Genomic DNA, 13,471 nt, shown 5'->3' with positions numbered 1-13,471 from the left:
GCAGTTTCACCCGAAAGGCAAAGTATCGATTGCGATAGCAAATTAAGATAAGCGCGGCAGCAGCAGCAAGTGAATTGACCTTCATGTTGTCTTTCGCTCCAACGTGAACTAAGTGTCGAAAGCGCAGCACATATGAAGCTACCGACACTGGGCACACTTCGTCCACATTGCAGATCGCTTTCAAGATACAGTGCCCGCATGGCCATGCCGATAACAGCAGCCACTGGAGTAGAACCCCCCTCTTTCCCTTGCCTCCCTCCCGTGCCTTGAGTGCGAAGGATGGTGTGCTTCCACCTCACTTTCCTCCTTCCCTCGTGTGCAAGATAATGAGGTGCGATCGTTGGCTAACCCTCGCAGGCCAGTTGCCAGCCCATATTGACATGGCAGAAGTTCGTTTTATATGCCTGATTTTGACAAAAATTGCCTATAATTTCGTCCGCTGTAGCTGATAGCCCGTTGTTGCGTGGTCCGTTAAAAGCGAACTTCATTGCATTAATAACATAGGCAGACCAAACAAGGGTTGAAAAATGGTCCGTTATATCCGAAAGTCTCTTGTACGCAGGCCTGTTGTTACGAGCGTAGGCTGTATGTATTTTGTTCTTGTGGCTTGAACCACTTATAACTTATGTGCTGAAAAATTTGTTGTCGTTCTGCCTGAAAATGATAATACAACTTAACTTCACCACATTGTCTGAACCAATTGCTAAATATCTTGTGAACAGACTTCAAATGCTTGCATGGTTAATGCTAGGAAGCTAAAGAACCTGCAATGAGTGAGGGAACAAAAAGTGACATGTGTATCATTGGAGACAAGAAGACGGCAATATGGATAAGAAAGCATAAGAGGGTGGCATATACTCTATTTGAGATTGGGAGGATGAAATGGGGTTGGGCAGGGCATGTAATGGCCACAGGCAGGTAGTCTGCGGTCTACCGGAGAAACATAATGGGTGCCGAGAGAAGGGAAATGCAAATGAGGAGAGCTGTGGATTAGATGGCATGATGACAAAAAACTGTTGAAAAGTGTGCACGAAATTGGGCTAGTTGGTAGTCTGCACTTGTGCTGTGTATGCCTCACTTCGTTTCTTGTGCTGTTTCCACAAGATGAAGACATAGGGTGGAGTCAGCTGACTCAAGAGAGAAGTAACTGGAGATTGCTGGGAGTGGCCTTCATCCTGCAGTGAACATATATGAAGTGGATGATGGTGGTTAATGCTGCTGCAATGTTGGAAACACATTATGTGACAAAATGTAGAGCTCAAAGGCAAAAGTAATATGACAACTTGCCAAGGTTGACGACTGGGCATGTTGGTATAGCATATTAGAGGTTGGATTGCCCAACATTTTGACGAGACACACAGAAGAGAAACACACACCACGCTCTCTGCGGTGTGTGTTTCTCTTCTGTGTATCTCGGCTGAATGTTGCGCAATCCAACCTCTAATATAATATGACAACCTGCATTCTATTGGTTAATGTCTGACTGTAGACATGCTGTATTCTTTTTCCTCTCAAAATGTGTTGCTGACCTTAGTGGAAGGCGTCCACAGAAGAACCCGAAGAAAGTTCTTCCTCATCGGCCCCACAAAAACCGCAGAAGGCTCTCACCGTGCAAGCAGCTCCAAAGCCTGCAGCAATACCTGAGGCAAAGAAGAAGCCCACCACTGAAAAGGCAAAGCCAAGAGAGATGCAAAAGCCACAGACACCAAAATCTCAGAGTAAGGTTGCATTTGCTACTTGGCATGTAGAAATACTCTAGGTGTGTATCCTGAAGCAATGATGCTACAGCCTTTTGGAATATAGCACCCTTTTATGCTTGGACTTTACTTGGGAAGTTGGGACACAGCAGTTTTGTTGGGACACAGACACACACAGTCAAGAAACAATTTTTTTTCTCTTTTTGAACAAGAGTTAGCATGTGTCTTAGCAAAGTAAAACTGAATTGTATATCCATGAAGTACAGTTTGAAGTGAACGACACTGGCAAATATCTGTTAAAAGGACCTACAACAATTTTGAACAAACATACTGAATCCTTAGGGTAGATCCTTCTGATCATTAATGGACACATTTAAGAACTCTGCATAAAGTGTGTAATTTATTATAAGGTTTTATAAATGTGGACTACTACTGATCACAGTGGCGCCACTCCCCTGAGTTTTCAGCCACCCCATCCCAATTGATGTGTTTGGCCCAACTGAGGTCAGTTGGGCGAGCTATCTTGTATCTTCAGTTTCGGTTTCACAGTGTTTGATCGCTAGTGCCACTCGGCCTTCAATGTTGTATGACACTGTGGTCATGCCTGTTGGCACAGTGTGCCATGCCATGTTCCCCCTCCTCTCTTGTTGAATGAAGTCAGTCTTTGTTTAGTCTTCAAAGCAGGGAGCCATCTCTGTTCTGTGGTGCTCCACGCCCTAGTCGTTAGGCCGGGCCCCGTAGGCCTCGTGTCCAGCTGCTCCATCGAGGCAACACCACACTATCCAACTGTCAACCCAGGTTGCGTCATCAATAATTTTTCCAGCTTTATGGTGAACAAATGTTGTTTGTAATAGTTTGAATGTTGGTTTATTTGTTTCTATACAAAATAAGTAACGGAAAGAGAATATATAATGACAATTTATCACTGCACTCAAGTACTTCCGGCATACAGCAAGTCTTGTCTGCTTGTGTTACAATGTTCTCCATCTTGACGCGAGCTGTGCAGTCAGTGTTGGTCTCAAGCTTTCCTTTCATGTGCACCATATATTGCACTTGTTACGTTGTGGGCTGCAAATCTAGCATTTGGTGCCATGTCAAGCTGCAATATGTGTCCCTCTGCAAGGCAACATGGGAGCAGAGTGGCTGCAGTGCATTGACCTGTTGGTATCCAATCGGCACCAGCATCTACGCGTTTGCGGCTGTCACTTCACGCCGAAACATTACTACCACAGTAGGGTTTAGCGTGTCCCAGGTATTTGGGTAAATGCAGGCACAAGTGGACTGGGCGTTTTAGGGGCTGAGCAGATGTGCAAACATGAATGGCTTGCATGGTGCAGCTGTCTGGTGGCACAGAGCTCAAGCAAACACAAAGCTAATATAGCAATAACCAAATGTATCCTACTTTCCTGCTGGTATAAATTTTTAACAGGAGTGTAATTATGAACTCATTGTCTTTTTAAATGTTTAAGATGTTTTACACTTGGCTGCAACAATATTAGACCTGTGTTTATTGGTTAAGCTCTGCACCACCAGGTGGGCTGGACTGTGCAGGCTGATCAGTCCATTCACGTGTATCTATGCTAAAGCTCCTTCATCACAACAGTAGTAGCACGGAGGTGCTTTAGTTTACGCCTCCATCCATCCGTCAAAACACCCAGCTTGCCTGTGGTTACTGGAATAGTGGCACGCTCGGCACTGTGACACAACGCTCGCAACGCACGGTGCTTGGATAGCTCTCGCTGGGGATGGACAGCCAGGTGGCTAGCGGTGAAATTGGAGAGGCCTCACGCGCTGGCTCCAAGACAACTGGAAGTAGATGATACGACGTCGCATCATGACGCAGAGCCAGTGAAGGCAGAGCTTAGCCCCGGTCATTCGGCAAACAAGTTGAGGAGAACGAGTGCAGCTATGGGGGAGGGTAACTTCTAATCGTCTGTAGCTCTCTTAATATCAGACGTTTCACTTAAATTGTGGCACGAATGTTTTATTGTAGCTGTACCCTACACATATACAAAATTGATCCAAACCTTTTCAGGGACCCCTTAAAAGCCCCTTACAGCTTGATACAGCTACACTATGTTTATTGATTGCTTCAGAAGAAGATTATGCCTTTGACTTCAGAAAGTGAGGGCAGCATAGTTTGTACACGGGTATAAAATCAGAATATGTTCCTTATGGGCTCGGGTGTGGCTACTGTTAGGGAATTATTGCTTCTTTCTGATGTCATTTTCATGGTGTACTGCTTGGCTGCACATGAATATGACAAAGGAAGTTATGGGCCATCGTAATCTTGCCAGCATTTTTATGTTGCATGATCTTACAGTGTATTGACAAGAGCCAAGGAATAGAACTTTTGTATTAGGATATTTGCTTCTGTGTTCTTTCATGAACTATACTATGCTGCTGCTATATTTACTCGATGATAGTTGTGCTTTGAGTTATAGTTGGGGCAATTTGACCCACTGAATTTTCTCGTAAGACCTTCTACCTGCATGTATAACTGCACACAATTTGTAATATTCTGCCTTTTGCAGGTAACCATACAGTACGACAAGGTTCAAATATTTTTTAAAGCAACCCAAAAAGATTGTTAGCACCTAGAAGACCTAGTACAAGTGTAGCTACTACAAGCACAACATTTTATCTTTTTCATTCCTCCTTAACGTCTTCCATTCTGAATGAGCAAAACAGTGTTGGTTGCGGAGCCCCTACTAAGCTGTTAAGTCACCTGACTTCAGTGTTGTGTTTCTTCCATCATCAGAAATTGACGGGTGCTGTTGGCAACATATAGTTCCTGTCGCTGTTACTACGTCAGTCATCTCTCTGCTATGCTACATTATACTAGATAGCTAGATACTAGATAGAACTGCAATGTTGGGGCTAAGTTTGGAACTGTTTCTGTTCACTTTAGTGAACAATTTGCATTGGTTGTGTGGTAGCGTGTGGTAGCAAAAGTGTGTTAATTGGATAACTTGCCCTTGCTGCAGTTGAGTGTTACACTACAGGTTGCACAAACACATTGGCAAAAGTGGCCTTTGAAGAAGCTATTGGAATAAGGGGAACTGAAGTGCTTGATTTTTTGTTAGTTGCATCACAACCACATGAAGCCAACAAACATTGAAGCTTAGGAAAGCATAGGAGAAATTAACCATTCTTGTTAATTAAGGTGCAGGAATACTAATAAGGTAAAGAAAACAAATGAAAATATATGAAAATGTATGAAAAGTCAACTTGTCGCTGGTGGGAGCCTAACTTAGTTCTTCCGCATTACGGGTGCGATGCTCTACCAATTCAGCGGCGGTGGGGGCTGTCACCTATGCCTTGTCTTGGGTGTTCGTGCACATTTACTAGATTTAGCCCTGGGAATGTTTACCAGTGCCACTCATAGCCATGACGGCTGGTGTGGAACATTCTTTAAATCACAGGTGGCACATCGTACACGAGCTAAAGAGCAGGCAACTGGCCAATAAACCCTTGTATGCTACCTCAAAGGATCAAGGCTGCCAGAGTTGAGACCCTCACTATTCAAATTCTTCAAAGCTCTGCTAGTTTTGAAGGGGTTAGGACCTCAGCTAGCTTACTGTGTGCTGACTGATATTTTGCTTTTACTGTGCAGTTTTGTAATGAAATATGCAATGCTTTCTAATTCTGGGGCTGTGTTTTACTGTAATGACACATAATAATGAAACTAAAGATTCAAGAGTGGGACATATTTGAGGGTTGAAAAGTTGTGTGGCCCAAAGAAACAGCTCATAGATGACACAAGCATAAGAAAAGCTATAACTATTCACAAATCATTGTAATTGGTGGCAATGTGTTAACACACTGTGTTAACATTTCCATGCAATCATTTCTCGTTGCACCTTGGACCACTTTGCCATATAGACTTGTGTAGGGGCCATACTTCTTCTTTCTTTTTTTACAATTTTGATGAGGTGTGGGCCTTACATGGGACCGAAACTTTTGTTCATAATGGACTTGGGCACACCCCGGATCTCCTCATCCAGTAGCGGCATGCGGAAGTATGCAGTGTGTGAAAATTCACCGATGCGCTCGTGGCATTGGGGCACTGAAAGCGATTGCTTCTCTGTTGGCAATTTATTTTCCAAATTTTAGGTTGCCGAGTTGGGGGTGCGGCCATTATATGAATCTGTACAGTATGTGACATAGTTATTTGTATTATATACGCGCTCAAATTAATTTCTGCATTCCCATAATACTAAAGCCTGAGAAATCTACAGCTTGTTAACCTAACATTGTGTGACCTTCTTCTAGCTGTCAGCTTTAGATGCCTTCTTTCCCTACTTAAGACAACGAGGGTGAATCACTGTTTTATGTTTCTTTATTTTTCCTCAGAAAAGAAGAAAACTAAGCCCCCACAGAAGTTTGAAGAGCTCATGAGGGGTGTTGTGTTTGTACTCAGCGGCTTCCAGAATCCACTTCGTTCTCAAATTCGAGACAGAGCACTAGAGATGGGGGCCAAGTACAAAGCAGACTGGGACCGCTCCTGCACTCACCTTGTGTAAGTTATTCAAAACAAAAAGAATGAATTAGACCCGAAATCTTTATGCAGGTGGTCTGGCTCTGGAACATTACTTGAGTTTGCATGTTTTAATTTAGTGGCCTTATTGTACGAGCTGCAGATGCATACGGTGGTGCCATTGGTTACAATTATAATTTAAAAAAGAGAGAGAGAGAGAGAGAGAGAGAGAGAGAGAGAGAGAGAGAGAGAGAGAGAGAGAGAGAGAGAGAGAGAGAGCAACAGCTTTAGGTAGTGTTGCAGCAAAAATTATGATGTATGTATATTGATTCAGATTTCTCAGCAGTAACCGCCATATTATTTCTTGATACGCCCACTTGTACATATATATATGCTGTACCACTAGATGCCATAAAATGTAACAAATTATGGTTAACTTCAAGCTATATGTAAGGTTACCATAGCAACAGTGTAATCATAATGACAAGTCATTGCTACAGGTTATAGCGACATGTAATTGCAGAAAGTTAGTTGGGCTGCACATGTGTCATACTTGGCAATTATTACAGCTGATTGTTTGAAGCATAGGTGCAAACACAAACAGAACGGATTGAGTTCACATGTAGTATGATAACTGCCATGCGTACAGTGGTCTTTTACATGTCTGGGAAAAACCAGAAGGAAGAAGGCTTAGTCGTAGGTGTTTCTAGTGGCGTCATGCTTATCGGTTTTGGTTTCAATGTCATGACTATGTGATTTGGGGGGCTAAACGTAGAAGCTATGCTGAGCGGGCTGTGTAGCAACACATTTCACCACTTGCTGCCCGGTGTATTTTGTTTACTCATGCTAGAAATATTTTGCTTGGTTACACGGGGGAATTCGCAATTGTTACCTTGACTCAGCTAATCATGCACTACCCGTTATGAATGGAATGAGTGGTATGATTAGTTGTTGCATATGTGGGCAGTTAGCACCCTTCCTTGTGAATTCTCTTCCAGGTGTGCCTTCCTGAACACACCGAAGTACGGCCAAGTGAAAGCAGCTGGTGGCAAGATCGTCACCAAGGAGTGGGTGATTGACAGCTACAAGGAGAAGTGCCTCAAGCCTTGGCCCCAGTGAGTTCTTTAGTGAAGCTTTCTTAAGGGGGGAGGCTACACTTGAAATACAACTTTTTTATTTGTGGACAGATCTCAACGAAATTTTCACACATTGTGTATTTTAATATGCAGATTCTAAAAATATAATTAATTTTGCCATAGGATAAGTAGTTTCTGATATACTCCAAATGCATTGTATAAGCTGAGTCCTTTGTTTGGAGGAAAATTAGCTTCTAAACAGAAAACCCTAACACAGTAATTTGAGTATAAAGACTATCTAGGATGTTCAGGGAGTGCCATAAGGTATTATGCAATGTTCTAGGCTAATCTGAGCAAGAGTTAGAGCTCATCAAAGTTGTGAGAAAAAAATGCCATCTTGACATGTCAAGCATGTGACCCATTTCAAAAACCTTTTGAGAAGAGTGCTGCTTTGAAAAGGTGCATATTGCTTACTGCATACATTTATCTTTCTGTCAAAAAAAAAATTATGTTGATAACTGAAATAGGACAGAAGCTATTTTACCTCCAAAATTGGAAGTCTGCCGGAATTGTTGTTTTGAGAAATCAAGGAAAAACGTTCTGCAACATCTTTATTGAGAACATACCAATAAAATCTCAAGGAAATTCACTAGGGGCATAATCTGGATACATCCTATCTTTTTGCCGCTTTTTGGCCAGCTTCCTTGCGCTCAAAGAGGCTTCTCGCTTCTTGCTGGAGTTAGCACTTCGAAGGTCCGGCGCTCCGGACGTTTTCCGGCGCTCGCTGCGCGCTCGCTACTTTCTTCAGTCGTGAAGGAAACGGTGCCTGCACGATCTGTGCCAACACGCGTGGCGTGGGCGGACGAAGTGTTGACGCTAGACGCGCCAGTTTGCAGCTCGGAACTCGATCCGGTAGAACGTCCAGGCAGACCAGCAACCGGCAACTCCGCGAGTATGACAGGCCTAGCCGCCTTCCGTCGCGCATTGCACAGCCGCTTGACGCTTAGTAGCGTTGAGACGACAATCTTTTCCAGCCATCCGGGCAGCGAAATGAGCATCTTATCAAACGTCGCGAAGCAAGCGGCTGAACAAACGTAGACAGCGGCGCGATGAAACCACAGATAAACGTAGCGAGACGCGAGAGCGGTCGAGCGCGCGCCGACGAGCACCGGACCAATAGGAGCGAGGCGCGCGGGGGTGTGCGCGCTTTGGCCAATCGGCGGCACGGACGCATCCTTCAGAAATGACGCGATAGCGTCGGTTTCCCTTCACCGACGCCATTTTGAACTGGTGCAAAATGCGCACAAAGAAAACAGCTTCAAAACAAGCGCAAGATGGCGGCCATCGGCCACCGCGTTCGCAAATGGTGACGGCGCGAAGTTTGAACATTTTTTTGACCAAATTTTGCTGATTTCGCGTTCACCCTGGCCCCTTTAAGCGCGATTTTTTATTATTTTCCGATTAAATTTAGCTTCTAGATTTCGCGGAGGGTTTCTTGAATGTATAAACGTAGCGAAAATGCACTTTTCCGAAAATCGACTTCTTTGTGATTTTTTGCCGTTTCAAGACCCGCGTCCCCCCTTAAAATTTCATCTGGCACTGTGTATTTGATGGACCTTTACTTGCTTTTAGTAACCTCTTTTTTTCTGTAGTCAATGACAGCTAAAGAATGCAATGATAAAGAATTGTTAAATGCAATGTGTAAACATTTGCTAGAAAATTACCTAATCTTGGATATTTAGAGGAAGACTAACCCCTGTATCCTAGAACGTTCTACTCAGCACTCCACCTTGACTCAAGAAAGTAGATAGAAAAGCCACCCCTCCACAGAAGTGATCACTGCGCTTCGTGATCACCCATTGTAATTCTTGAGAAGTGTAGCATCTTCATCAGTCGAGGGGCACGACTGTGGTCAGCTTCATTGAGTGGAGGAAGAGCTTTGAGTCGAGGGACTTTTGAGAATATGGGGTTAAGTGTTGGAAGGACTAACTGCGAAAGCTGTGCATGTTGTTTTCTATCCTTGCACATTTTGTCGTTTAACATTACAGTGACAGCAGTTAAAAGCTCAAAACTGGGTTTACTGTGTCTGTCCATACTTTCTGTTAGGGCATTGTCAAGTCATCCTTATCTCGTCGTCCTCAGGCTACCTAGTCATCGTCAGCTTTACCCTTGCCATATGACAAAGAGAGAGAAAAAAAGAGACTGTCCACCACTGGGAGTAGAGCATAGGTCGGCATACTCACTCACGTACAGTGCTCACGGAATGAAATAGGACGCGGAGCATTTAGTAGAACCCTACATATGTGCAAAGTACGCGAGAGCACCATGTCATGTCGCTAGAAATTAGGTCACCAAAGGTGACGATGACTCCGATGCAAGTGTACGCGCCAGAATTATACGTCGATGTCACACGAACTGCAGCCGGTTGAAATGAAAGTATGCGCATTACTTAGCCCTAAATTGACGCGTTTCATTCCGTGAGCACTGTACACTGACTTATACTGGCCCCCCGCTCATTTCACAGGGGTTAGACACGGTTTTAGTCAATCACGAAAGGTGCAAGTGGACTTGAATACAGTGGGTTAGAATGGATGTGAGTGGAACAGAAGTGTGGGCTACTTAACGCATGCCTGAATGTAAGTCACAGATGGTGAGTTTCAGTGGACGTGAGTAAGGTTGTGACTGACTGTTGGCGAGTGTAAGAGGATGAGAGTATGTATTTAAGTGAGTGCCAGTGAGATGGCAGTGGGCACGAGTATGGGCATGATTGAGTGCTGGTAAATGTGAATGGAAGCAACTATGGAACCGAGTGTGTGTTGGTATGTGTGGACGCAAGTAGAAACGTGAGTGTGTAGCCTGCAAAAATATTTGTGAGTTAGTATTAACTTATTTTGCTATAGAGTGGACTGGACTGGCCTTGTACTTGTAGGGTACACTGAAGATGGAAGTTATGCCCTGCAACAACGAGCAGTTGGTAGTTGGACATGCTTACTACTGCACGAAGATTAGATGAACAGTGCAGACGATGGGGGAGGTGAAATAGCCATGACAGATTTGTCTTGTCCTGTCTTGGGACTTGTCCCATCATCAGTGCTGTTGGCCATGCTGAATATAAACCAACTAGCCCAGCTTAGCACCTTCATGCTGCTTTGGAGCTTGGCAATTCGCATGGTGTTTTGTGTGCAAGACTCTAGAGTGGTACGGCATCTCTTCATGATCAACAGTTATCAAATAAGGGATGTATGATACAAGGTAGACTTAAACTGATCAATGTCTTCAGAATAGTTTGAACACTGTTGACCACTTCAAGTCTGAATCTTCCCGTGGGCTTCAGTATTGTTTGGGCATCTGTGCATGTTCATTGGAGGCCACAGCAGGCAATGCTGAAATGAATGCAGTTTGAATGCAGTGAATGCAATGCAGTTTGACACCGTCCCCTACTTCCATCTTTACCTGTTACTGGCATAACTTGAAAGGTTTAACATTTTATCGTCATGCTCAATGTTTCTATATACAGTGGACTCCTTAAACAGAACCTCAAGGGACTAGGGAAATTGGTTCCATTTATCAGGAGTTTCATTTAAATGAGAGGCAAAGCTGAATAAAATTGCATGAATACGAAACCAAGCAACCATGAAGATGGTGTTCCGTTTAAGAGGCAGTTCTGTTAAAGTGATTTCCATTTATCGAGATTCCACTGTGTTTATGTCTCAGCAGTCCACCACAAGATTGTTTCTATATGAATGCAGGCAGGGATGAATTGGCTCTATATCTCACAGCATTGCATGTGCAGTTTAAAATGGACTAAGCAATGGCGACATCAGTCCTGAAAATCTTGGTGTGGTGCACCAAGAGAGTACACCACAGGCAATCTGAGTGGTCAAGCTCTCTTGCTTGCTACTGCCATCGATGAGTCGGAGAGGCAGACACAGCGGGCACCACCATGCTCCTCCTGCAGTAGTGCCAACAGAACGGCATGAACAGTCGGCATTGGTGAGATCCTGTGTTGGAAAATGGAATAAAAAAATTGGCCAAACTTCATTTATTAAGCATTAACATGTGCAGGCAAAATATTTTTTTTATAGGTGGTTGACTATCGCTTACCAATTACAATGAACTGGTTGCATATCTTTGCAGTGACCACGCTTGTCCTGTCCTACACTTCTACCGTATTGTTTTCATGTACAACAGCTGCATTTGCAGTAAAAGTGACACTTTAGATATGTTGGGGCACTATTAAACCTATAGATTCACATAATGAATGCCTTTAGTGTTGCTTTATGGTAATGCAGTGTAAAGACTACATGCTAGAAAGCACACTTTTCATTACAATCTCTGTCAGCAGGCTTACATTCTAAGCGACTGGCCACCTAATGTGGGTTTTTGGAGTGTCTTTGAGTAGACTTCGAAATATTCAAGGGTAGTGATATTTTCGCAGCAATACACATTGTATATGATAGGAATGGCTTTTAACCAAACTCTGCAGTTTGTATAATAGGACTAGTAAATGTATGTACAGAAATGATTCTAGAGCCCTTGCTATGTACACTCTACGTACACAATATATTTGATATCCCTTACTCACCAACGTTATCAATGCATGTGCAGATGATACCATTCTAACACCCATCCTAGAATGCGCTGTCCTACCTATGTTTCATTATTATTATGTATTTATGCTCTTATTTTAATCATGTATGCCCCAATTTCCCGTTTGCTGTAGTAACATATCTTATTTTCCTGTTGTAAGTATTAACAGGAGGTCTCGCCCTTACAGTCTTTGACTGTGAGACCTCCTTCTGTATGTATTTCATGCCTAAATGTACTTATATATGCAATAAATTTCAAAAAAATTCAAATGTCGGAGGCTTGTGTGGATGCGAAGACATTAGTAAGCCTTGCAGTGCAATTTGAGTTTATGTTATTCACTTCGTCAGTCATTATTGTGGCATATATGTCACACCGAGCCTAGGCTGGTGTTATTGCCTCAGTGTGTTGATATAAGACTTAGAATATTGCTTTGTGTACGTCTTCTGGAGAAGATCATGACTAGACAGCCAGCACTTCTATGAATTTAGCTGGCAGTTGCTGCCATAGAACACGGTTGACGTAAAACACTAAAGTTTCAACATGGGCCCAATGGCTGGGCAAGACTGGTGTCGTCCTTAAAGAGTGCAAGTACATCTGCATCCTGCACTGCCGCTAAGATACGCTGTAATTTCTATCGAACATGAAACGCAGCATCCAGGAACGAAACCATTAGTCACTGGCAGGCCGGCGGGATGCCTTGCCAGAGGCCTGAATCCCAAGCCCCAGATAGCCGTTCTCAGTCAATCAGTTAATCAATCGAGTGATCAGTAAATCAATCAGTCCATCAATCAGTATATTAACGTGTTTATATGACAGCTTTAAGTTCCTCGACACACTTTAATTTTGATGAAGTTTGTGTTAGTTGTTCTTTTGGTCAGTCACCATAAGAGAGCAGTGCACTTGCACGCAAATAAAGTCATGTGCAAGAAATGAGCTACAATGTTTAGTAGTGAATTGTGCCAGACTATACCTAGATTACTGGGGTAATTTCCTCCACGTCTTTTGCGCAATAGTGGGAATAAGCATGTCTGAGTTGAGAACAGTTTTGTGAAACACACAGATATTTTAAGAAGCAGAGTTTTAAAGAAAAATGTATGGGCACTTTGCTGAGCTAAACTGCGGTAGGCGAAAGCCTTTCTATGACTGCCTCTGTTGGTGTTGTCTGAACTGCTCTGTTTGATTGAAATGCAGTGTGATGGTGATTAAACCATTTATTGGCTGATTCGACTGGTACTTGCTCTTCTGTGAATCCCGTCTCTGCTTCAAAGTTGTTGTTTTTAGTGCGCTACATCCCTTGTTCCGAACTCGTTCTGGGAGACATGTTGAGTCGCTTTACACGCTTTCTCTCGTTGATCTTCAATCTTCTGGTGTTGGGAGAAACTGGGAGCTGGCACTCCCCACTTGAAGTGCCTTGTTGTTGCTTGCGTTCTGCCTCTTTAGCCTTTGTCTCAGGAGACCGCTTGAGTCGCTTCAGTCGCATCCGTTCATTGGCTTTCAACCTTCTTGTGTTGGGAGACTCTGGAAGACGCTGTTCCTTTCCACTCAAATGCTGTTGCTGGGCCTGCCGCGACTTGCGCTTTCGTTCGGCAGCACGAGCGCGCTTGGTTGCTGGAGAAATGGGAGCGCGC

The 13,471-nt window shown here is 43.6% G+C and overlaps 1 protein-coding gene across 1 annotated transcript in view; it reads left to right on the top strand.

Annotated features, from left to right (window-relative positions):
- The window catches only part of XRCC1 (DNA repair protein XRCC1), a 100,255-nt gene that overhangs the window by 22,483 nt on the left and 64,301 nt on the right, over positions 1 to 13,471 (top strand). Inside the window, exons 7-9 of the mRNA XM_065447608.1 lie at positions 1,535 to 1,718; positions 6,054 to 6,219; positions 7,176 to 7,292. Coding sequence (XP_065303680.1) covers positions 1,535 to 1,718; positions 6,054 to 6,219; positions 7,176 to 7,292 — 467 coding nt within the window. The remainder of the gene's footprint in view (positions 1 to 1,534; positions 1,719 to 6,053; positions 6,220 to 7,175; positions 7,293 to 13,471) is intronic.

This window comes from Dermacentor albipictus, chromosome 4 (assembly GCF_038994185.2).
Source record: "Dermacentor albipictus isolate Rhodes 1998 colony chromosome 4, USDA_Dalb.pri_finalv2, whole genome shotgun sequence".
NCBI lineage: Eukaryota > Metazoa > Arthropoda > Arachnida > Ixodida > Ixodidae > Dermacentor > Dermacentor albipictus.
Note: the sequence above shows the minus strand (reverse complement) of the source record. Positions and strands in the feature narration are given on the sequence as shown.